The sequence below is a fragment of the Elephas maximus genome, chromosome 3 (assembly GCF_024166365.1).
Source record: "Elephas maximus indicus isolate mEleMax1 chromosome 3, mEleMax1 primary haplotype, whole genome shotgun sequence".
Taxonomy (NCBI): domain Eukaryota; kingdom Metazoa; phylum Chordata; class Mammalia; order Proboscidea; family Elephantidae; genus Elephas; species Elephas maximus.
The window spans coordinates 212432723-212459725 of record NC_064821.1 but is presented as its reverse complement, the minus strand read 5'-3'; the positions used below and the strand labels follow the sequence as shown (position 1 = coordinate 212459725).

At 39.5% G+C, this 27003-nt stretch overlaps 1 protein-coding gene across 1 annotated transcript in view; it reads left to right on the top strand.

The window, feature by feature from the left end:
• Positions 1-27003, top strand: part of MROH9 (maestro heat like repeat family member 9) — a 107273-nt gene that overhangs the window by 33919 nt on the left and 46351 nt on the right. Inside the window, exons 7-14 of the mRNA XM_049875725.1 lie at positions 2670-2683; positions 8451-8540; positions 11896-12045; positions 15056-15210; positions 21022-21187; positions 22511-22653; positions 23684-23821; positions 25420-25540. Of these exons, the coding sequence (XP_049731682.1) occupies positions 2670-2683; positions 8451-8540; positions 11896-12045; positions 15056-15210; positions 21022-21187; positions 22511-22653; positions 23684-23821; positions 25420-25540 (977 nt within the window). The remainder of the gene's footprint in view (positions 1-2669; positions 2684-8450; positions 8541-11895; positions 12046-15055; positions 15211-21021; positions 21188-22510; positions 22654-23683; positions 23822-25419; positions 25541-27003) is intronic.

Genomic DNA, 27003 nt, shown 5'->3' with positions numbered 1-27003 from the left:
GTGAAGAGATTGAATCAGTTATCAAAAACCTCCCCCCATACTACACCCCCCCCCCAAAAAAAAAGTCCTGGACCAGATGACTTCACTGAGAAATTCTACCAAACGTTTAGAGAAGAATTGACACCAATATTGTTTAAATTCTTCTAAAAATATGGAAGGAAGGAATACTCCCTAATTCATTCTATGAAGCAAACAATAACTCTGATACCAAAACCAGACAAAGACACCACAAGAAAAGAAAACTACAAGCCAATATCTCTTAGGAATATTGATGCAAGAATCCTCAACGGAATACTAGTGTGACGGTTAAGGTTGTGTGACAACTTGGCTGGGCCATGATTGTCAGTGGTTTGGTAGTTATGATGTAGTTTGGCAGTCATATAATGATGTAATCACTTCCATGATAAGATATGATATAATGTGATCACCTCCAAGGTGGAATCTGCTGTGAGTAGCCAATCAGTTGAAAGGGAGTTTCCTTGGAGATGTGGCCTGCATCCAATATAGGTGGACTTTCTGGCAAGGCTTGCAGGCTTTTGCTCACTCTGGATCCTGCAGCTGGCTTCTGTTCATCTGGCTTCTAGTTCTTGGGAGTTGAGTTAGCAGCTTGCCTGCTGATCTTGGAATCCGTCAGCTTCCATGGTCTGTAGTTTGGGTTTGCCAGCCTTTGCAGCTATATGAGTCAGGAGAAGCTTCCAGCCTGACCAATGGACTTATGGACTTGGGATGTTCCAGCCTCTACAACTGCATGAGCCATTTCCTTGATATAAATCTCTCTCTCTCTCTCTCTCTCTCTATATATATATATATATATATATATATATACACATACATCTCTGGTTTTGCTTCGCTAGAGAACCCAGCCTAAGACAACTAGCAAACAGAATCCAAAGGCATATTAAAACAGTCATACGTGACCAAGTATGATTTATTCTAGGAACGCAGGAATGGTTCAACATTAGAAAAGCAATCAACATAATATACCACATCAATAGACAAAGGAATAGAACCCCATGATCTTCTCTATGGAGGCAGAAAAAGAATTTGATAAGATACAACACACTTTCTTGATGAAAACCCTCAGGAAGATTGGAATAGAAGAGAAATTCCTCAATAAGATTCAGGGCATATATGGAAAGCCAACAACCGACATTGTACTTAATGGAGATTGGGAACAAGACAAGGGTACCCACTCTCACTACTTCTTTTCAATATTGTATTAGACACCCTAGCCAAAACAATAAGACAAGAGAAAAAAATAAAAGATACCCAGATTGGAAAAGAAGAAATAAAATTATCTCTATTTGCAGATGATATGATCCTATATATAGAAAATCCCAAAGAGTCCACAAGAAAACTTCTTGAGCTAATTGAGGAATTTAGCAAAGTTGCCGGGTACAAAGTCAACAAACAAAAATCAGTTAGGGTTCTATACATCAGCAATGAGAAATCACAAAATGAAAATAGGGAAACGATTCCACTTATAATACATCTAAGAGAATAAAATACCTAGGAATAAATTTAACCAGGAACATGAAGGACTTATACAATGAAAATTATAAAACACTGCTGAAAGAGATTTAAAAAAGACTTAAATAAATGGAAAAATATTTCATGTTCATGTATTGGAAGGCTTAATATTGTTAAGATGTCAATACTGCCCAAAGGGATCTATAGAATCAATGCAATCCTGATCAAAATTAAACAGCCTTCTTTACAGAAATGGAAAAACCAATCTTCAATTTTATATGGAATTATAAAAGGCCCTGAATAGATAAAGCAAGGTTGAAAGGGAAGAACAAAGTAGAAGGACTCATATTTCCTGATTTTAAAACATATTATACAGCTGTGGTAATCAAAATAGCTTGGTACTGGTATAGCAATAGACACATAGGCCAGTGGACTAGAATTAAGAGCCCAGAAATAAAACCACATATCTATGGCCAACTAATTTTTGACAAGGGTGCTAAGTCTGTTCGATGGGGAAAGAAGAGTCTCTTCAATAAATGGCGTTGGGAAAATCGAATCTCCACAGACAGAAAAATGAAACAGGATACATGCCTCACACCATATACAAAAACAAATTTTAAGTGGATCAAGGACCTAAAGGTGCAAATTAAAACCATAAAATCCTTAGAAGAAAATGTGCAGGCAATGCTGTCTGGCCTAGCTTTTAACAATAAGTAAAAAAAAATAGATTATCTAATTTAATAACAAAAGCACAAACACTGGGAGAATATATCTGATGAGACTCTAATAAGCAAAATATATATAAAACATTGACAACAACAAAAAGACAAATAATCTAATCATCAAACGGGCAAAAACTTGAATAAATATTCACAAAAGAGGACATTCAAATGGCCACCAAGCACATGAAATGATAATCAACATCATTAGCCACCAGAAAGATGCAAATAAAAACCACAGTAAGATAATATGTCACTCCCACTTACTTAGGATGACTAAAATAGAAAACAACAAATGTTGGTGGGGATGGGGGGAAATTGGAACACTTATCCATTGCTGATGGGAATGAAAAATGGTAGAGCCACTGTGGAAAACAGTATGGTGGTTCCAAAAAACTAAAAATAAAACTACCAGATGACCCAACAATTCCATTCCTAGGTATATAATCAAAAGGCTTGAAAGCAGAGATTCAAACAGAGACTTGTACACCAATGTTCATTGCAACTCTATTCACAATAGCCAAAAGATATAAACAACCTAAATACTCATCACCAAAAGAATGGATAAACAAAATGAGGTACATACATATGATGGAATACTGTCCCACCAGTAGGAGAAATGAAGAGTTGATACATGCTGCAATAGGGATTATAATGACATGTGCAAAGAGCTGGAGATGGAAAACCAAAAGGGAAGAACACGCTTGGCACTTCTCAAGCTGAAAGAACTGAAGAAAAAATTCAAGGCTTGAGTTGCAATAGTGAAGGCTTCCATGGGGAAAATATTAAACAACGCAGGAAGCATCAAAAGAAGATGGAAGGAATACACAGAGTCATTACACCAAAAAGAATTAGTCCATGTTCAACCATTTCAAGAAGTAGCATATGATCAGGAACTGATGGTACTGAAGGGAGAAATCCAAGCTGCTCTGAAGGCATTGGCGAAAAACAAGGCTCCAGGAATTGATGGAATATCAATTGAGATGTTTCAATAAACAGATGCAGTGCCGGAGGTTCTCACTCATCTATGCCAAGAAATATGGAAGACAACTTCCTGGCCAACTGACTGGAAGAGATCCATATTTATGCCTATTCCCAAGAAAAGTGATCCAACCGAATGTGGAAATTACCAAACAATCTCATTAATATCACACTCAAGCAAAATTTTGCTGAAGATCATTCAAAAACGGCTGCAGCAGTACAATGACAGAGAACTGCCAGAAATTCAGGCTGGTTTCAGAAGAGGACGTGGAACCAGGGATATCATTGCTGATGTCAGATGGATCTGGCTGAAAGCAGAGAATACCGGAAGGATGTTTACCTGTGTTTTTTTTTTTTTTTTTTTGACTATACGAAGGCATTCAACTGTGTGGATCATAACAAATTATGGATAACATTGAGAAGAATGGGAATTCCAGAACACTTAATTGTGCTCATGAGGAACCTTTACATAGACCAAGAGGCAGTTGTTCAGAGAGAACAAGGGGATACTGATTGGTTTAAAGTCAGGAAAGGTGTGTGTCAGGGTTGTATTCTTTCACCATACCTATCTAATCTGTATGCTGAGCAAATAATCCGAGAAGCGGGGCATCAGGATTGGAGGAAGACTCATGAACAACCTGCGTTATGCAAATGACACAACCTTGCTTGCTGAAAGTGAAGAGGACTTGAAGCGCTTACTAATGAAGATCAAAGACCGCAGCCTTCAATATGGATTGTACCTCAATATTAAGAAAACAAAAGTCCTCACAACTGGACCAATGAGCAACATCATGATAAACTGAGAAAAGATTGAAGTTGTCAAGAATTTCATTTTACTTGGATCCACAATCAACAGCCATGGAAGCAGCATTAAAGAAATCAAAAGACACGTTGCACTGGGCAAATCGGCTGCAAAGGACCTCTTCAAAGTGTTGAAGAGCAAGATATCACCCTGAAGACTAAGGTGCACCTGACCCAAGCCATGGTATTTTCAATCACATCATATGCGTGTGAAAGCTGGACAATGAGTAAGGAAGACCGAAGAAGAGCTGATGCCTTTGAATTGTGGTGTTGGCAAAGAATATTGAATATACCATGGACTGCCAAAAGAACAAACAAATCTGTTTTGGAAGAAGTATGGCCAGAATGCTTCTTAGAGGCAAGGATAGTGAGACTGCGTCTTGCATACTCTGGACATGTTGTCAGGAGGGATCAGTCCCTGAAGAAGGACATCATGCTTTGCAGAGTACAGGGTCACTGGAAAAGAGGAAGACCCTCAACAAGGTGGATTGACACAGTAACTCTAACAATGAGCTAAAGCAAAATGATTGTAAGGATGGCACAGGACCAAGCAGTGTTTCGTTCTGTTGTGCATAGGGTCGCTATGAGTCGGAACCGACTCCATGGCACCTAACAACAACAACAATGGTCTACTATGTTGGGAATGACAATTTGAAGAGGAATGACCTTGCATTCATCATCAAAAGGAACATTTCAAGATCTGTTCTGAAGTACAACACTGTCAGTGATAGGATAATATCCATATGCCTACAATGAAGACCAGTTAATATGACTATTATTCAAATTTATGCACCAACCACTAAGGTCAAAGATGATGAAATTGAAGATTTTTACCAACTTCTGCAGCCTGAAATTGATCAAACGTGATCAGAATGCATTGATAATTACTGGTGGCTGGAATGTGAAAATTGGAAACAAAGAAGAAGGATTGGTAGTTGGGAAATACAGCCTTGGTGATAGAAACTATGCTGGAGATTGCATAATAGAATTTTGCAACACCAACAACTTCTTCATGGCAAATACCATTTTTCAACAACATAAAAGCTGACTATATACGTTGTCTCAGTAATCTGGTGCTGCTATAACAGATATATCACAAGTGGATGGTTTTAAAAAGAGAAATTTATTCTCTCACAGTCTGGTAAGCTAGATCCAAATTCAGGGTGTCAGCTCTATGGGAAGTCTTTCTCTCTCTGTTGGCTCTGAAGGAAGGTCCTTGTCATCAATCTTCCCTTGGCATGGGAGCTTCTCAGCACAGGAACCTCTGGGCCAAAGGACGCACTCTACCCCCAGCACTGTTTTCTTGGTGGTATGAGGTCCCCGCTGTCTCTCTGCTCCCTTCTCTCTTTTATATCTCAAAAAAGATTGGTTTAAGACACAATCTAATCTTGTAGATCTCATCAACCTAACTGCTGCTAATACACCTCATTAACATCATAGTCATGGGATTTACAACACATAGGAAAATCAGATCAGATGACAAAATGGTGGACAATCACACAATACTGGGAATCACGGCCTAGCCAAATTGATACACATATTTTTGGGGGGACACAATTCAATCCGTGACACACTTGGACTTCACCAGATGGAATACACAGGAATCAAATCGACTACATCTGTGGAAAAAGATGAAAGAAGAGCTCAATATCATCAGTCAGAACAAGGTCAGGGGCTGAATGCAGAACAGGCCATCAATTGCTCATATGCAAGTTCAAGTCAAAGCTGAAGAAAATTAGAATAATTCCACTGGAGCCAAAGAACAATCTTGAGTATATTTCACCTGAATTTAGAGGCCATCTCAAGAAAATATTTGATGCACTGAACAGTAATGATAAAAGACCAGACAAATTGTGGGATGACATCAAAGACATCATACATGAAGAAAGCAAAAAGTCATTAAAAAGACAGGAGAGAGAAAAGACCAAAATGGATGTCAAAAGGGACTCTGAAACTTGCTCTTGAACATAGAGTAGTGAAAGCAAATGGAAGAAATGATAAAGCAAAATTGCTGAACAGATTTCAAAGAATGCCACGAGAAGAAAAAGTAAAGTATTAAAATGACATGTGCAAAGATCGGGAGTTAGAAAACCAAAAGGGAAGGAATACACTTGACATTTCTCAAGACGAAAGAACTGAAGAAAAAAATTCAAGTCTTGAGTTGCAGTATTGAAGGATTCTATGGGTAAATATTGAACAACTCTAGAAGCATCAAAAGAAGATGAAAGGAATACACAGTGTCACTATACCAAAAAGAATTGTTCAATGTTCAACAATTTCAGAGGGTAGCATATGATCAGGGGCCTATGGTACTGTAAGAAGAGGTCAAGTTGCACTGAGGGGAATGGCAAAAAATCAAGACTCCAGGAATGGACATGTTTCAATAAACATGTTTCAATAAAAAGATGTGGCACTGGAGATGTTCACTCATCTATGCCAAGAAATTTGGAAGACAGCTTCTTGGCCAACCAACTAGAAGAGATTCATATTTGTGCCCATTCCAGAGAAAGGTGATCCAACAGAATGCAGACCTTATTGAACAATATCATTACTACCACTCATGAGTAAAATTTTGCTGTAGATCAACAGAGAACTGCTAAAAGTTCAAGCCAGATTCAGAAGAGAAGGTGGAACAAGGGAAATCATTGCTGACGTCACATGGATCCTGGCTGAAAGCAGAGAATACCAGAAAGATGTTTTTCTGTGTTTTATTGACTGTGCAAAGGCATTCAACTGTGTGGATCATAACAAATTACGGACAACATTGCAAAGAATGAAAATTCCAGAACACTTAATTGTGCACATGAGGAACCTATACATAAATCAATAAGCGGTCACTTGTACAGAACAAGGGGATAATACATGGTTTAAAGTCAGGAAAGGTGTGCATCATGGTTGTATCCTTTCACCATACTTATTCAATCTGCATGCTGAGCAAATATCTGAGAAGCTAGACTGTATGAAGAAGAACAGGGCATCAGAATAGGAGGAAGACTCATTAACAACCTGCATTATGCTGATGACACAACATTGCTTGCTGAAAGTAAAGAGGACTTGAAGCACTTACTGATGAAGATCAAAGACCACAGCCTTCATTATGGATTACATCTCAACATAAACAAGACAAAAATACTCACAACTGGACCAATAAGCAACATCATGATAAACGGAGAAAAGATTGAAGTTGTCAAGGATTTCATTTTACTTGGTCCACAATCAACACCCATGGAAGAGGCAGTCAAGAAATCAAAGGACACATTGCATTGGACAAATATGCTGCACAAGACCTCTTTAAAGTAAAAAGCAAAAATGTCACCTTGAAGACTAAGTATGACTGACCTAAGCCATGGTGTTTTCAATCGCCTCATATGCATGTGAAACCTGAACAACAAATAAGGAAGACCAAAGAAGAAATGACACCTTTGAATTGTGGTGTTGGTGAAGAATATTGAATATACCATGAACTGCCAGAAAAACAAACAAATGTGCCTTGGAAGAAGTACAAACAGAATGCTCCTTAGAAGTGACTTTGTCTCACATACTTTGTACATGTAATCAGAAGGGATCAGTCCCTGGAGAAGGATATCATGCTTGGTAGAGGGTCAACAAGAAAGATGCAGATGCTCAATGAGATGGATTGACGCAGTGGCTACAACAATGGACTCAAGCATAATAACAATTGTGAGGATGGCGCAGGACCCGGAAGTGTTTCCTCCTGTTGTAGTAGGTTCACTATGAGTTGGAACCGACTCGATGGCACCTAATAACAACAACAACATACGTCTATTATATCTCTGTATAGCTGTTAATAAAAACAAAAAAAAAATAAACAAAATCACAAACTCACATCTCCTCTAGAATGGCAGACATCTGACCTGGAGCTTTTGTTGAGAGCTACTAGCTTCCATGGTAAACCACTCCCCCAACTATTTTCAAAATTCCTCCAAGTCTGCTCTCCCATTAGTAAACTCTCCAACTTAACAATAGGTTTTCCAGTGAGCTAAACAATACAGTTGATGGCCTAAATGTATTTGATGCCTGGCCAACCTATTAAAATTGTGTTCTTCATAAGCCTCTTAATCACTTTTTAATTCTATATCTGTAAAAAATATATATATATATCTGTACAGGCCTAATATTCATGTGCCTAAACTATCAGTTGGAAACCCTGGTGGCATAGTGGTTAAGAGCTATGGCTGCTAACCGAAAGGTCAGCAGTTCAAATCCACCAGGTGCTCCTTGGAAACCCCATGGGACAGTTCTACTCTATCCTATAGGGTCACTATGAGTCAGAATTGATGGCAATGGGGAAACTATCAATAGAGTATTGAATATTCAGAAAACTACAGATCTCTAGAACTGGGCAAGTAGAGGAATTTGGAAATAGAAACGCCATAGAAGAAATTGGCAATGAAATAAAAACCTTAAATTGTTTTCCTTAATACAGCGGATATTTTCAAAAAAGATAAAGAGGATAAGAAGCCTAGAAGTAGTAGCATCATGCCTTCTCCCTCTGAGTTGGATTTCCTTCCCAAGGTCTTGCAACGAGATAAAACTAAAATTGCTCAGGTAACGTAGCCCCGCTTTTTCTATGACCGTTGTTTAATGTGTTAAGTTCTTGTTGTTGTTGTTAGATGCCATCAAGTCAGTTCAGACTCATAGCAACCTTATGTAAAACAGAACAAAACGCTGCCCAGTCCCGCGCCATCCTCACAATCTTTGCAATGGTTGAGCCCATTGTTATAGCCACTGTGTCAATCCATCTCGTTGAGGGTCTTTCACTTTTTCACTGACCTTCTATTTTACCAACCATGATGTTCTTCTCCAGGGACTGGTCCTTACTGATAACACGACCAAAGTATGTGAGATAAAGTCTTGACATCCTTGCTTCTAAGGAGTATTCTGGCTGTACTTCTTAAAAGACAGATTTGTTCGTTTTTCTGGCAGTTCATGGTATTCTCAATATTCATCACCAACACCGTAATTCAAAGGCATCAATTCTTCTTCACCCAGAAAAAACCCAGTGCCATCGAGTCGATTCTGACTCATAGCGACCCTATAGAACAGAGTAAAACTGCCCCGTAGAGTTTCCAAGGAGCGCCTGGTGGGCTCAAACTGCCAACCTTTTGGTTAGCAGCCATAGTACTTAACCACTACACTACCAGGGTTTCCAATTCTTCTTCGGTCTTCCTTATTCACTGTCCATGCATATGAAGTGATTGAAAATACCACCGCTTGATTCAGGCACACCTTAGTCCTCAAAGTGACATCCTTGGTTTTCAACACTTTAAAAAGGTCTTTTGTAGCAGAGTTGCCCAACAAAATACAACATCTGATTTCTTGCCTGCCACTTCCATGGGTGTTGGTTGATTGTGGATCCAAGTAAAATGAAATCCTTGACAACTTCAATCTTTTCTCCCTTTATCATGATGCCAGTTATTGGTCCAGTTGTGAGGATTTTTGTTTATGTTGAGGTTCAATCCACAGTGAAGTTTGTAATCTTTGATCTTCATCAGTAAGTGCTTCAAATCTTCTTCCCTTTCAGAGGGCAAAGTTATGTCTTCTGCATATTGCAGGTTATTAGTGAGTCTTCCTCCAATTCTGATGCCCTGTTCTTCTTCATATAGCTCAGCTTCTCAGATTATTTGCTTAGCATACAGATTGAATAAGCATGATGAAAGGATACAAATCTGACACACACCTTTCCTGACTTTAAACCAGCCAGCATCCACTTGTTCTATTCAAATGACTGCCTCTTGATCTATGTACAAGTTCCTCATGAGCACAATGAAGTGTTCTGGATTTCCCATTCTTCGCAATGTTATCCATGATTTGTTATGAACCACACAGCTGAATGCCATTGCATAGTCAATGAAACACAGGTAAACACCTTTCTTGTATTCTCTGCTTTCAGCCAGGATCCATGTGACATCAGCAATGATATCCCCTGTTCCACGTCCTCTTCTGAATCTGGCTTGAAATTGTGGCAGCTCTCTGTTGATGTACTGCTGCAACCACTTTTGCATGATCTTCAGCAAAATTCTACTCATGTGTGAAATTGATAGTCTCTGCATTCTGTTGGATCACTTTTCTCTGGAATGGGCACAAACATGGATCTCTTCTAGTCAGTTGGCCAAGAAGCTGTCTTCCAAATTTCTTGGCATAGATGAGTGAGCACCTCAAGTGCCATATCCTTTTGTTGAAACAGCTCAACTAGTATTTGTCAATTCCTGAAGCCTTTTTTTTTTTTGCCATTCCCTTCAGTACAACTTTGACCTCTTCCTTCAATACTATCGGTTCTTGGTCATATGTTACCTCCTGAAATGGTTTCACTTCAACTGATTCTTTTTAGTACAGTGACTGTGTATTCCTTCCATATTCTTTTGATGCTTCCTGGGTTGTTCAATATTTTGCCCGTAGAATCCTTCAATATTGTAACTCAAGGCTTGAATTTTTTCTTCAGTTCTTTCATCTTAAGAAATGCCGAGTGTGTTATCCCCTTTTGGTTTTCTAACTCCATGTCTTTGCATATGTCATTATAATACTTTGTCTTCTTGAGCCACCCTTTGAAATCTTCTCTTCAGCTCTTGTACTTCATCATTTCTTCCATTTGCTTTAGCTACTTTACATTCAAGAGCAATGTTCAGGCTCTCTTCTGACATCCATTTTTGTTTTTTCTTTCTTTCCTGTCTTTTTAATGACCTCTTACTTTATTCATGTATGATGTCCTTGATGTCATTACACAACTGGTCTGGCCTTCAGTTTTTAGTGTTCAGCGCATCAAATCTATTCTTTAGCTAGTCTCTAAAATCAGGTGTAACACACTCAAGGTTGAATTTTGACTCTGTGGAGCCAAAGTTTGGCTCCACTTTATTACAAAAAAGTTTATTTTTTATTACATATGTTTCTTCTTTTTTTTTTTTAAGTCCAGAGAGACAAAGGGTAAATGATACATAAAGCATTTGGCTTCTTGATTTTTATCTCTCTTAATAAGAATTATGCTTATTATTCCCAAATACAGCAATTTATATTATTTATTTAATCCTTATAAAATGTAAATGAGGTAGATATTTCCTAATTTCTATGCTACTTTTTGATGAGGATTTTCTGATTATTTAGAAAAATTGAGTCATCAGTTAACAGGTTTTTCAATACTATTTTTTTATTATAATTTACTCAGCAAATATCATAATAATATTGTGATTTAGATTTTCTTAAAAAGACCTATTAAATAAACAAAAAGCTTGTGATACATTGCAGTACCATGTAAATAGCTTTCACACTGACCCAACCTTCAGGGAGAACTGTAAAGCTCTATAGCTTTATATATTCTCTTCCCTTTTTCAAAGGACATGGGTCTGTCTGTGTCCCTAGAGCTAACTTATCCAGGAGACAAAGAAGGAACAGTGTTTAGAATCCACAAAACTTGTAGGGACCCACGAGAATATTTTAAATGCTTTTAAATTAGAAGAAAAAATATAATTCAGGTTAGATCACAGTGATCTTCATACCAAAGTGTAGTCCCTCGATGGTGCAAATGATTAACACACTTGGCTGCTAACCAAAATGTTGGCAGTTAGAGTCCACCCAGAAGATGTCAGAAGAAGCATCTGGTGACCTACTTCTGAAAAATTGGCTGCTGAAAACCCTATGGAGCACAGTTCTACTCTGATACACACAGGGTTGCCATGAGTCAGAGTCAATTCAAAGGCAAATTTTCCTTAATATCGATGTAGTTGTAAAATATAACTTTTAATGTATTTTTATGGAAGAGAGGACTCATAAAGACTGAGGTTCCTAGAGCCCATGAAAGCCATAATGCAGGACTGCATAGCCCTCAACTTCAGACGCCTGAGTTTAGCTGTCTTTCTTTCATGCTGCTGTAGGTGAGGACTGAGGTCACAGCTCTCCTTTTTGTTTTCAGCATGTAGGACAAAGCTTAATCCCATCGTTGCTGACTGACTTTGTTTGGAATCTTCTGATGAAACTCTCAAAAACTAATCATAAAACTGCGTCTGAGGCAGCATCCATGCTGAAATTGACTCTGGAGTATCATGCTGATAAGGTCACCATGGTAAGATAATTGGTCACGAGCACAGAGTGTATTCTCCGAAGTGCTCTTGTTGCCTCCACTCTAAAACTCTCTAGGCCTACTTATTTTCATACTTATTTCTTCTTCTTGCTTATTACATCATTTTACTCAAATGAGACTTTTTTGATGAAATATTTCAAGCATAGAGACAAGCCTAGAGAATAATGCAATGAACATTCATGTACCCACCCACAGTCATACCAAATCATACTATTTGCCATATTTGCTTCAGCTATTTTAAAGGATTAAGTTAGTGGAGATAAAAACAGAATAGCTGTAACTGAAATTTCCTGTGTAACCTGTAAGGGAAGTTTTCAAGGGCTCTCAGCTTGTTCTAGGACTTGTTACATAATATGTGGGGCTCAGTGCAAAATGGAAATGTGGCCTCCCTTTTCAAAACAGGAAAAAGGTACCTTTAAATGTGCCAACATAAAGTTTTGGGTTTTTCTTTTTTTCCTTTCTTCTGTATTCTCTCCCTTTCTCGACTTATCATGGTGCTTTTATTTACTATTTAATGACATTCTAAATAAAGAAAAACTAAAATTTTAAATTAGCACGAATTTCACCATTCATCTTTACAATTCCAATTATAGATGTAAATATAAGAGCATTTAACTTATATGTGAATCACCAAAATTATGGAATTCCTATTTCATAGCTCATGCATGTATGTACTTTGTTCTTACAAGAATAGTAGAAACACTGCACAAAACTAACTTGACTTTTTATTTCACTTCCCGACATCCACCAACACTTCTGCCTTCAGCTTACTGACGAGTAGGAAGAACTGAAAGGAAAGCAAAAAGGCTACCCTATCTTTCTACATCTTTCTGTGTCATCTTTTTCAGTGTGATTGGTGGCTTAAATAAGATGCTTACCTTGTACTTGCTTTGATTCCCACTGAAAGCCCACACATCATGAGTCCATTGGAATTCTGTGCTCACAGGGCATTGTGAGTGCTGTATGTGAATGGGGCTGCAGAAACCATGGCAATCTTACATATGACATATATCTCTTTGACTTACACACATATGCTCCATTGTCCCTTGGGATTTTACCTACAAAACACAAGTTCAAGGATAATAGTATTAAGAATTGTAAGGTGGTAAAAGCAGAGCATTAAACGAAGCATGGGGACCTCCTAAACACGAGCCCTAGGTGACCTCATAGGTCACATAACCTTGAAGCCAGCCCTGGTTGATGACATAAGGGCTAGACTCTCAGTTCCATCTCCTGACATAGCACTGTAATGTGACTGAAAATGAGTTATGAGCTCTTCCTCGGATCACAGAATAAGAACAGAGAAGTAAAGTTTCTTAAAGAACTCCTTATGTTACTACAGGCAGGAGCATTCCAAGGGAGTTACATGCGAGCCTCACTGGCAAGCACAAGGAAGAACCTGGAGGGAACAGACATCACCTTGATCAAACAGAGTTCTCCTCTAATGCAGTGGGAAAGAATGCTAAAGAGGAGGCTAGACAAAGCCACACCAAATCCCTGGAGAGAAAGAAAAGCCAAACTGAAAACTGTTGTTGTTGCGTGTCATTGAGTTGATTCTGACTCAAAGTGAGCCTATATGACAGAGTAGAACTGTCCCATAGTGTTTTCTTGGCTGTAATCTTTATGGGAGCTGATTTCCAGGTCTTTCTCCCACAGACCAGCGGGTAGGTTCCAATTAATGACATTTAGGTTAGCAGCTGAGTGCTTAATCATTTCACCACCAGGGATTCTTAAACTGAAAATTAGATGTGTAAAACTAGCCTTCACTACAGTGAAATCACTAAACGCAGAGGAAAAACAACAAAAATGGAGTTGATAATTTAGGCCCCGCCGCCACTGCCACAAAACTATTGGACTACTGAATACAGTGGAATCTTGTATGGTTAAAATATTCTTGATGATTCCCTAAATTGCACATATCATACATGAGCTTACAACCCCTAAATAAATCTGTGATGACAAGTCTTTACTCAGGAATTAAAGCAAATCATTGTTTCTACAGTTGAGCACCCAGTGACACTGTTAGCTCGGTTTAGGGGCATGCTGCATTTAAAGGAGGGAAAGAGAATCTCTAAACCCTCTAGTTAAGAGGTCTATCAAGAAGAACAATGGTTTAATGTCTCCAATTTCATGCTCACTTGGAGCATATGTTCATTTAGTTATGTGGTAGAAGGAAAGTCCTGCATTACTTAGCACTTCAGTTATTTTCTTGTGTTTAGAGCAGAATTGCACGTTCAGATAATTGAATGTGTATGCAATGCGACTGCAATATAATGTAAATTTATATCAACCAACTTTTCAGCTTATGATTTCTGAGGAATAACTTTAAGAAGTGAGATGATCTGGGTGGATTAAATTTGATGTTAAATATACAACTATTGGTTCGAGATAAGTTCCAGGTCTACCTAAAGCTATCCTTGTTCAAAAATGAATAAAAAGTAAAAATAAATGAATAAATAAATAAATAAAACTAACATGGGGCTTATGAACAGAGTTTGCAAGACTTTTGCTCAGTGTTTACCATTCTGGGTCATTCCTCTGATACATGGGTCCTCCCTTCAATATGTAGATTCAAATCTTTAATTTTCAGAAAGATTTCTTTGAAGTATATGGTTCCATTGTTATTTTATTTCATTGTTTTGACTTTCTTCTTTAAGGACATGAATTATACATATGTTCTTTTTATTCAACTTGTATTACTTGCATAGAGAGCCTCTATCCCCCAAAATAAACTTAACTCTTTAAAAACTGGAGTATTTTCCCACTCTCCATAAATGCACAGGTTTATTTCTCATCCTAATAAAAAACATATATATATATATTGTAGTCTGTAGTCCTACAAATAAATATACTTACTACCAGCGCTTATTTGTGTGTTAATTGCTTCCTTGGTAATTCTAAGAAGGGCTGAATTCTCATGTTCAAGAAATGACTCTGATTAGAAGTAACCAGGAAACAGAAGATTCTTGATAACCTGACATTTCTCTTCCAGGTGTCTAAGATTGTGGATACTATTTATAAGAAATTGCGTGGAAATTCTACTCACATCATGAATCATGCTATGTTGCGGGTCGTCACCTTGCTGACGCGCACTTCACCAAAGAAAGTCATCTTTCAACTTATGGACTACCCAGTCCCAGCAGACAAGTAAGACCCCCTCAACCTTTCTGTGAGGGTTTCTCAAGAGGCCCAAGTCAGATAGACCTGGGCTCAAAACTTGATCTATCATGGTCAGGCCTGTTCCTTTTTTCTCAAAAAGAAGATCCATTTTCCCAACCCAAAGAATAAATATAAAAAGTAAATAGGCCCTCAATAAATGATCATCATCACTATTATTTATGTGAGGCGTTAAATTGTGCTCTTCTACTTATCCAAGGGAGAAAAGACCTCCTGATCTGCTCCGGTAAAGATTATTGAACCCGTTGCTGTCAAGTCGATTCTGACTCATAGCAACTGTCATGGATTGAATTGTGTCTCCCAAAAAATATTTGTCAACTTGGCTAGGTCATGATTCCCTTGTATGATTGTATGATTATCTACCATTTTATCTTCTGATATGATTTCCTTAAATGCTGTAAATCCTATCACTGATGTAATAAGATGGATTAACAGCAGTTATTTTGATGAGGTCTGCAAGATTAGTAGTGTCTGAAGCCAATCTCTTTTGAGATATAAAAGAGAGAAGTGAACAGAGAGACATGGGGACCTCATACCACCAAGAAAGCAGCACCAGGAGCAGAATGTGTCCTTTGGACCTGAGGTTCCTGTGCCGAGAAGCTCCTAGGTCGAGGGAAGACTGATGACAAGGACCTTCCTTCAGAGCCAACACAGAGAGAAAGACTTCCCCTGGAGCCAGCATCCTGAATTCAGACTTCTAGACTACTGGACTGTGACAGAATAGACTTGTCTCTGTTAAAGCCATCCACTTGTGGTATTTCTGTTATAGCAGCAGTAGATGACTAAGACAGAATTTGGTACTGAGAGTAGGGTGCTGCTGTAACAGATACCTAAAATGAGGAAGCTGTTTTGAACTCTGAATGGATAGAAGGCTCAGAAGGAAGTGAGGAGAACTGATAACACTGGAGAAGGTGCAGATGTTGAAAAACAGCAACAGAGGACTGGCAGCGGCAAAAGCAGGAGACCAGTGCCAGACAGTGCTGGAGCTGACACACAGAGCAAAAGAGCTGAGTGCCTGTGCACACAAGGCTTCCTGGCAGACTGGGGTGCCTCCAGGCACTTATCGTTGGAGCTACTGAGCTTTGGGACACTTGTCCCAGCAGGGCAGATGCTGGCATAAGGCCCGAGGGCAGAGAGGCCAAGGAACTAGCAAGCAGAAGCTGAAGAGACAAGGAACACAAGAAGCTGAGGTGCCTCTCTTAAAAGGTATGGCTAGGACCTCTGGGGTTTCACAGGGTGGGGCCATAGCCTCTGGTGCTTCTAAAGGTGGAGTCACTACTCAGATGGACTAGAAGACTAGTGCCCCTAAAGCCGAGGGAGCAGAGTTACCATCCCAGTGGGTCTGGACGGCAGAGCTGAAGCCCAGAGTAGAGGGGCCTCCATTCAGAATCTGGAGAGTGTGGCCAATGTCTAGAGTCTGGAGGACAGGGTTATTGTGTAAATTGTCTCAGAGGACAGAGGATTATTTTCAAGACTTGAGGGCTAATATAATGTGTTCTGCTAACTTGCTTGGTGCCTGTTATGCTTTTTTTATCTCCAATTTCTTCCATTTGTAATGGAAATGTCTAGCTTGTATTTGTTCTGCCATGGTACTTTGGAAGCAGATAACTCCTGCATTTCACAGATGAAGAAGAATTTTTGAATTTTGGACTTGGAGCTAAGACTTTCGCTATAATATGATAGGGCGAATATGTTTTACATGTGGCAAGGATATGAATTTTGTGGGGCCAAAGGGTGGAATGTCATGGATTGAATTATGTACCCCCAAAATATCTGTCAACTTGGCTAGGTCATGATTTCCTTGTATGATTGTCTACCGTTTTATCTTCTGATGTGATTTCCCTAATGTTGTAAATCCTATCACTATGATGTAATAAGATGGATTAACAGCAGTTATTTTGATGAGGTCTACAAGATTAGGCAGTGTCTTAAGCCAATCTCTTTTGAGATATAAAAGAGAGAATGGAGCAGAGAGATGTGGGGGCCTCATACCACCAACAAAGCAGTGCTGGGAGCAGATCGTGTCCTTTGGACCTGAGGTTTCTGTGCTGAGATGCTCCCAGACCAAGGCAAGACTGATGACAAGGACCTTCCTCCAGAGCCAACAGAGAGAAAGCCTTCCCCTGGAACAAGCGCCCTGAATTCGGACTTCTAGCCTACTGGACTGGGAGAGAATAATCTTCTCTTTTTTAAAGCCATCTGCTTGTGGCATTTCTGTTATAGCAGGGCTAGATGATTAAGACAGTGACCTTATAGCCTAGGAAACCCTGTGGGGGAAGTTCTACTCTGTCCTATAGGTTTGCTATGAGTCAAAATCAACTTGACAGCACACAACAACCTATACCATAGATAAAAACCTCTCCTCAATGCAATAATGGGTTTTTCTTCCCATATGTGAATTTACTCATTTCTCTTGTAGAAAACATAAGAGTGTTTTTCTTATTTATTAAGGACAGACATAAGATTTTTCCACTTACCAGTGAAGTAATGGAACATTAAAAATTCCCAATTATAATTGGGAGTCTCCTAACCTTTAACTATTCATCTGAAATTCATGATCCATTATCACAAGAAATGTTTAATAAGAAAAAACATGGTGGATGTGAGCAGATGGGATAATATGATCTAAAATATCCATTATGAAAAAAAAAAAAAAATGAGAGCTTAGCAAATCACACCACTCTATTTTGACAGTTGGTACGTTGAAAAGAAAGGCATTACTTCTCTACTATTAATAGCATAAAAGGCAGGAAGTGATTGATGAAAAAGATTCAGGCTTTGAAAAACAATGCATCTGGATTCCATCCCAGATTTGACCCTAACATTCTGTGGAGGATCATGCAAATTACGTAAACTCCCTGATCCTCACCTTCCTTATCTGTGAAATAAGGAAAGTTCTTTCTATCTATAAAGCTGTTATGAGGGTTAAATGAGTTGATGTTTCTGAAAGGTGTTAAAATCAACAAAGTGCTAAACAAATTATATAACTTCATTTTTCTACTGAAAGATTATATTTATTTAGGAAGTTTAGAGCTTAGCTGCTAACCAAAAGATCAACAGCTCAAATCCACCAGCCGCTTCTTGGATGCCCTCTGGGGCAGCTCTACACTGTCCTGTAGGGTCACCATGAGTCAGAATCAACTCAACAGCAATGAGTTTGATTTTTTGGGTTGTACAAAGTATTTTACTATTCAGAAAATATCTGGAAACTAAAATTCTTCATAAAATTCAAAGCGTTTTTTCATTCAGGAACTAAGCTCCCACTTTGTAAAGTATTCCCCACCATCAACCATTTCGTTGAGGAGAAGGAATTTACCCACATGAATATATAAAAATTGTCAGTGAATCCAGTACAAATAGTATGTTTGTATTGTATCCTGTACAAACAGGCCTAATTAGAGTTAGGTGAACTTAACTGTTAAAGTCAGCAGCAGGTCTTGTACAAAGGCAAGTGAGAACTGGGGTAGAAAAGGTCAGGATTTGGAGCTGAGCTAAGCTAAAGAAACATATGGGGGATCTGATCTATCAAAAGGTAAGATTAAGAGGTAAGGGATTGGGGCAGGGCTTTTTGCTCAGTTATAGGATATAAGCAGGATGGAGCTCAAGAAAGGAAAGGGAAGATTATTAAAACCCCCTATAGAATGTTAAAATACTAAAAGGCTCTTTTATTGGTTTTTAAAGAGCTGTTGCACTTCTACCCTGGCAACCAGCAGTTCTTCTACTGGACTCCCTTATATCTTGCCACAGTCCAGCAATTAAAAGGTTAATGCCTGGCACAGGCAGGGATCTCTGAGACTTTGCTCCAAGGCTGCAATGTCTACTAATTGGCTAGTGCCTGCACCAATACCCCTCCAAAGCCCTGCTTCTTAGGCACCACTGTTGGCTGTGCCTGGGCCCATGACTTGTCATCATTCCTCACTATCCCCAATTTGCCAGTCAGCTCACCAGTTCCTGCCTTCCAGTCCCCACCCATCTGTGGATTACTGATCAGAACAGATCCAGGACTTGATGGGGCAGATGGTGCCCTAGTGGCCTCCCAGTGGATAAATGGTGCCCAACTGCCCTCCCAAGGATATGCTCGCAGCTGCCAGTCAGTGGTGCTCTGGCATTATCCTTCTGTGGCCTGTAGCCTCATGGTGCTTGGTTCTGATTGAACATAACAGAGCCTTCTTTCAAGCACCAGCAGATGCTGTGGGCTCCACTAGCATGACAGGTCACTCCTAGGATAGACAGAAGGTCACAAGGCATGCATGACCAGGGCTTTTGTGGGAGGCTTGGAGCTGGAGGATGACAGAGGTGTGTCTTCCTTTTCACCATCTTTGTAGGATTCCATACCCATATGTGAGGAGTTCACGAAAACCCACCAAATCTGTACTCACCACGGGCATTAAGAAATTAATAATAGTAGTAAAAATTAGAGCTAATGCACATAGACCGTGTGCTCTGAGCCAGAAACAGATCTAATGTTAAAAAAAAAAAAAAAAATTTTTTTTTTTAAATGATAGACTACTGTAATTCATTTGAGAACACTAGCATCATTTCCCACACTCTATAGATGAAAAGACTGAAGAAAAGTAATGTTATTTAAAACTTAAGTGACAGAACTGGGAGTCCAGCCAAGTCCTACTTTAACCACCTTGTCTATGGCCTGAATGTCTACCTATTTAAACATGGCATTCTAATAATTCATTTTTGAGAATTATTTCATAATACAGCTTATAGTTTATAGTAATATATCTTTTAATAATTATTTATTAGTTCATAATAAAGTTTTTACCGACTACATGAAAAAACAAGTATAGTAGGAACTAGAATTCTTAGCTTAGCAGAAGTTAAGAAAAGATTCAGTATCATGAACAACATATGTGATGTTAAGAAAAAGCCTCTACTTTTCAAGGCTACAAGTTACCTAATGATTGTCAGCTAATAAGAGCTCCTTTTAGCTCTTGATGTCAAATTACGGCTCAGACAAGAACAGCAATTAGCTAGTGATAACTATACCAAAAGCAATCGCACTATCAATTTCTAAAATTCAACAAATGATTCGGAAAGGACTAGAATGATTTAGTGAATAATTTTTCCTGTATCTTTTATTCTTTATTAAAAAAGTAAACCAAACCTGTTGCTGTCGAGTTGATGCCAACAATAGCAACCCTACAGGGCAGAGTAGGACTGCCCCATAGGGTCTTCAAGACTGTAATCTTACAGAAGCAGACTGGCACATTTTTCTCCTGTGGAGCGGCTGGTGGGCTTGAACTAGCAACCTATTGGTTAACAGCCTAGCACTTAACCACTGTACCACCAAGCCACCAAGGCTCCATTCTTTAAAGACAGTTTTATTATATATATGTATATATATATATACACACACACATATGATTTAGTTTATTTAGAAAACAAGAAAGTAATATAGTTCTAATTTTTTTGGTTTTTTTTTCTTATATTGATTCATATATTCATTTATATCCATGCCTGTTTTTAAATACTCTATTATCCCTGGACAAACAAGGTCAAAAGCTAATCAGTTCTTGGCATTGAATTGGACAGATATTTACAAAGCAACAGGAAATGAGCTTGCAGACTATATTTACCATAAGAACTTACTTAAATTCTTCCTCTCCTTTCAAAGACAAGAGACTAATGGGACCATTTGGAATTTTCTGCATGGTCTTTGGTCTATAAGAAAATGTAAAACCAAGACTCTTTCTGATTCATGTCACTGTATCAAGTAGGAAATGAAAAATTCATGACTGTTGTCATCGTGGGGGGCTGTGTTTGCAGCACCCTGATACTAATGTGGCATGCAGCTGGTTCAGAGGTTAGCGTGGCCCCTCACGTGCTGAAGACGTTCTTGCTGATACTGAAAGGAAAGCCTGGGGAGACACAGGACAGCTCAACAGGAGGAAGACGTCTCTCCCTGGATGCTACTAACATGATGCCTGTTGCGGTAAATAATGTGATAAGTGCTTCTTTTTCTCAGTATTATTTCCCTTGTCAGGAAAATCTGTATCTGTCCACTGACTCAATCATTGACCCAGTCCTGCTCTCATTCATCCATACATACATATTTATTGAATGCTAACTGTGTGCCAAGCCCTGATCGTGGCACTTCAATTCTGGTGAGAGACAGACAATGAACAGATTGATCCACGGTATGTTGGATGGTGAAAAGTTTAGAAGAAATAGAAAGTGGTATGGGAGAAAGAGAGTGACAGGGAAAGTTTAGGTAGGTCTCCCTGATGAGCTGACATTTGATCAGAGACCTGATGAGGTGAGGGAGTGATCCATGGAGACCTCTGGGCAAGAGCTTTCTGGACACAGAGAAGGCCAAAGTCTTTGCACAGGATGGGAGATCACATGGCATGTCAGTGAATGCAAGGAGACCAAAGCACCTGGAGTCAATTGAGAAGCACCAGATTCTAGAAGACGGTATCAGAGAGATAGCCACAGGCTTGAGGATAAAGTTTCTCAAACATGCAAAGGCCTAGTTTCCTTTGCATTCATCATATCTCCCAAGGACTAGTACCATCGCTCCTGGGAGTAAATTCAGCTCTTACAGAGATATAATAGAAAAATAAACAACAAAAAAATTGATGGTGCTCCATGAATGTTGGTGAGCCGAACGATCTGTTAGTACCTGGCCTGCCTCCCCTTAAATATCTCGCTGTCCTGTATTGTCTTCAGCACAGCGAGGATGGAGGTTATCAGGACTAAGTCTTCATGGCAGAGTCCCTGGGTAGTATAGTTAACATGCTCAGCTGCTAACTAAAGGTTGGATATTTGAGCTAACCCAGAGACACCTCTGAAGAAATGCCTAGCAAACTACTTCCAAAAAGCTAGTCATTGAAAACTCTATGGAGTACAGCTCTACTGTGACACACATGGGGTCACCATGAGTCTGAATCAGTTCAACGGCAACTGGTTGCTGCTTTTAGTCTTTGTGGCCACATATAAAGGGGACTTTACGATGTATGCCTCCCATGGGAACTTGACAGCATTGACAGCCAAGAGTTGCTTATGGTGCTTTGCAACCCTTGCCAGCAATGACTTGGCAGTTCCTGGTTTAAAACTGACTTAATAAATATTGCCGAATGAACGAACGCCCGTGTGTGCTTTCAGCTTTAAGCTTCAGGCTTCTTTAAGGAAACTGGGGGAGGGGCTGCAGACCTCTCTACTTTCTCCTCTCAGTAAGCCTGACTGAGTTTCGAGGTAGATGGGAACAGAGACTTCCAGAGTTAACATTCTTAACTCCTCTTTCCTTTCCTTATAGGCATCCCAGGCCCTGTGCACACTGCTGCCTCTCAGCTCTTATAGGAAAGCTGTGGCCCAGTTCTTCCCCCAGCTCTTGATGGCCCTCATGCTTCAAGTCTTTTACAGCAGTGAACTGAGACTGACCACCAAAGACAAGCCTTTGTAAGATAATCGTGGTTACTTCAGGTTGAATAGGACAGAGCTACACTGCCAGCCAGCAACTATTTTCATCCCTCTGAGTTCATGTGGAACTCTTTAGAATCAAATGCACAATGCATTAATGTAACACCATTTTCTCTAATCCGAAGGGCAAAATGCCTTCAGAAAAGTAACTATGCTGAGTCCGTAGAACTTAGCTGGGTTCACTAGTATAGGTAGGGTAAGGAGGACCACTGCCACAGAACACTATTTATTCCTGCCACACTCACTGTCCATCAATGAGAGGCCATTGACGGGAGACAATAGGCAGGAGCGTTAGAACCTGAGCCAGTCACGTTCCAGCTCTGCACCACTCTCCTGTAGCAAGCTCTCGTGGTTACTGTACGTTTCACATACAACAGTGTGCACTTGTGTGGTTTGGGAAGTGTAAACATGGCATGTGGTTGGTGATGTGAAGCATAGGTTTATGACGGCATGCGGTTGTTCTGCCACGCACAATGAGGAGGGGCTGGGAAGTCTTGTCCTTTCCCTTTGCCCAAGTGAGTACCTGGGCTTCTCTGCTCTCCAGAAGAATCTGGACCCAACTGTCTGCTATTTGTCCTTGTGTGATGTGAACTTCTAAGACACAGTCAGACCTATGAAGATTGTTTACTCCACTCCCTGGCCCCCAAGCAAACATATACTGTATTATTCCAACTAGGTGAAATATATCCTATGTATTTAAGACATTCAAAGAAGAAAATTGATAGACACCATTAACTAGTCATCCCGTCATTTAACAACTGTCTCCAATAAGCCCGTCTATGATTTTTACATGCTGCAATTTTAATATAACAATTTATGCCTCCACTGCCCGCCCCATGTACTATTTGTTAATTCAGGAAGATGGAGGCTATTTAGCACTCACCCTCTATGAAACATCCCCTTTCTCAAAACCTGCATCCTCCCCAAAATAAAAAAAGGTAGGTCACATTTACTTACTTATGTGAGGGTCACTGTCAGGCCATGAATTTGTTTTCCTTTGGGGCCTTAGCTTTGCCAGAGATGCCCTGAGAATCCTGCTGAAATGTTCTGGACTGCAAGAGGTGGACACTGCTCTTCAGAATATGGATTGCTGGAGCCAATTTTCCGAAGTGCTGTTTCACCATCGACGGGTCCACTTTGTTGCCAAGTAAGAACAGGGGGCTCAGTGCAGGGTTCTCGGTTGCACCTCCTCTCTCTTTCTTCAGTTAGGCCATGCTGGAGTACAAGCAGCAGGCACAGCAGTGCCCAAGGCACTCCTAATGAACTGAGTCGCCATTTGATTGGTTAAGAACTACGACTGCTAATCAAAAGGTCGGCAGTTCAGAACCACCAGGTGCTCCTTGGAAACCGTATGGAGCAGTTCTACTCTGTTCTATAGGGTCACTATGAGTCAGAATCAACTCGACAGCAATGGGTTGGGTTTGATTTTGGTTTTTATCTTGGAAACTTCTTCCTTTTCTTTCCCCTTTTACCTGATGATACAGAGACCCCATTTCCCTGCCTCCACAGAACAGGTTTCTCTTTTAGATATGCTTTTTTCCCCGCTCTGCTTGTAAGCGATCCCTGTCCTGCAGACATCAGGCAATTATAGATGTGCTCTCACTTTAAAGGGTCTGATAAAACCTGAGATCAATAAGCCAAATAAATTTGGGGAATCATAATAGGAAAGGATTTTTGTTTTTCTTATATTAGAAAGAGAGCTTTTCTAGTTAGCCTTTTATTGAATAACAAGGTCCTGATGATAGGAATCAGATTTTCTGATCAAGAATCAAGATGCATGACCTTGACAACACAAGAGTCCATTTAAAGTTGTAACTGACCCAGAAAGTACAGCCTATGTGGTCTCTGTACTCTTGGTGCTTTAAAAATGGCACCCAATTTGCACAACATTTCAGAAACACACCTCTGTCCTAAAGTGGAGCACATCTGCACCCTGCAACTGTCCATTAGTTACAGCCACTCTATCCTTGGTGCCTTTGGACTGTCTTACTCAAAGCGTGGGCCACAGACCAGCAGCAACAGCATCTACTGGAAGCTTGTTAAAAATACAAAAACTCAGGCCCTACCCCAGACCTAATGATTCAGAAACTGAATTTTAGCAAGATCCCCAGCTGATTTGTATTACATTAAAGTTTGAGAAGTACTGGTTTAGAGTACGAACCTGGAGTCTTGAAATGGAATATCTGTCACATTATCTTTCCCAGCCTGATCCAGGTGGCCAGCATGTCCATTCAGTTGTGAGCCTGGCCACTGCCCAGTGGGTTATGGAGAGTGGTTTAGTGACTCAGAACTCACCCCCTCTTCTCTTGACTAAACCAGGGTAGTCCCAAACTTGCCAGCTCTTCTTTGTTATATCAGTCAAAGGAAGGGTTTGGTCCCAGACCACAAAAGTGACCTGCATGACCGTCTGGGATTGAACACTAGGTATTTATTTTCTCTTGCTTTGGGAGCAGTCGATAGGAACTTGCAGTAACGTAGTACATTCTGTTCTGTGCTGAAGGATGGGGCAACAGGAAAGAGGAGTGACATTAAGAAAAGAGATGGTGTCAAGGATCCATGTGTATGCAATTCTCCCGTTCAAAGTGGGGCTACAGCACACCTCGAGTTAGGGAAGATGCTCCTGTGCATCTGGATGGAGCAAGAGATGCGGATGATGACTCGTAGGTTTTACCACCGTTAGCACTTGCTAATGCAGAACCTGTTTTCTTCTTCTTTGCTAACTCAACATCTCAATTTTCTTTCCAGAGCTCTCAGTAACTATCGCTTTCCACAGTTTCCAGAAACTTTGCATTATCTCTACAAGCTCTCAGTGGAAGGTCCTAGAAGGTCAGAAGACAGTGTCATCACAGCCATATTCCTCACTGAAGTGAGTTCTATCAGAAGACTGTGCACAACTGGGTTCTCATTCCCTTAGCGTCTTCAACCTTAACACTTTGCCTTCTCACCGCCTTCTCTGAGTGTGGGTTTTTACCAAGAGTTAGGGGTATGACAAGTGTCCAAAACTGAGTCACCTAATTTTACTATAAAAGTGATACTGTAAAAGGCAGTTATTTACCTAAGGCTTGATACCCAATATTAAAAAAAAAATGAGATTATTTCAAGAATCGTCCTCAGCAAAATACTTTAAAAACTGTAAAAGATATACCCATGTACTATTCTGTCTACTTCTAAACCTTTTTGAAGGATATGTAAATCAAGTTAACTTACCATTGTAGTAACAAAAATCACAACTGTCTTCCAAATTTGCTTAGCCCATTTGCATTTCTCATTATTTTTATTGTATTGCCTTTTAAGTATGTACAAATATTAAACAGCTTCAACATGACGTAAATTAGAGCTCCTATAAAGTAATCCAGGAGAATTGGTGGCACAGTGGTTAAGAACTCAGCTGCTAACCAAAAAGTTTGGCGGTTTGAATCCACCAGCCGCTCCTTGGAAACCCTAGAGGACAGCTCTACTCTGACTTATAAGGTTGCTATGAGTCAGAATCGACTTGATGGCAATGGGTATAAAGTAATCCAAAAGAAATTTACAAAGTAGGTAAAATTTATATCAACAACATCAAGGCGAATGATGCTGTTTAATGAAACCCAACTGCCCCTCACATCATGAGTACGGTGCTTGCTGCTATCGGAGCTTGGCATACCTGGCTTTCCAAGTACTCAGTGCTGCCCACATTCTTCCACCACTTTCTTTATTTCAACTTCTGTGGAATCCTCAGTGGTCTGGTAGACCGTGAGGTCACTTGGCCTTTAGTCGTTCTGGGCACAAAATCTACGTATTTTACCTTATTTTGGCCTTATCATTAATACCATTGATGCCATGTCATTTATTTACATATACATGTTATTTTTAATATTTTAGCAATATAAATAGTACTGGAGTTTAGATTTTTATGCCTAAATTTTTTTGTCTGGTATATAACTAAAGGGTATAAATGTTCTCAAGGTTAAGGATTTTAATGCTTATGTGGCAGCTTAGGGGTGTGCTACTCTCCCAACAGTTGCCACCATTTGAGGGCATTCCAGTGTGACAGGTAGGTGCAATGCTTTGTGGTTGATTTTATTTGTCCTTCACTTTCAATTTTTGAGAGGTTGAATATTTTTAAAATATGTTTATGGCTAATTTAAAGTTTCATTTTTTGAACTAACTAATCTCTCCTTTACCTACAATATAATCCTTTGACAACGAAGGATTTAGAATATTACATTTACATAGCATTTTATCTAACAGTAGAACTTCTTTCAAAATTGGAGTCAATCCTCTCAAACCCTGCCGCTGCTTTATGAACTAAGTTTATGTAATATTCTAAATCCTTTGTTGTCATTT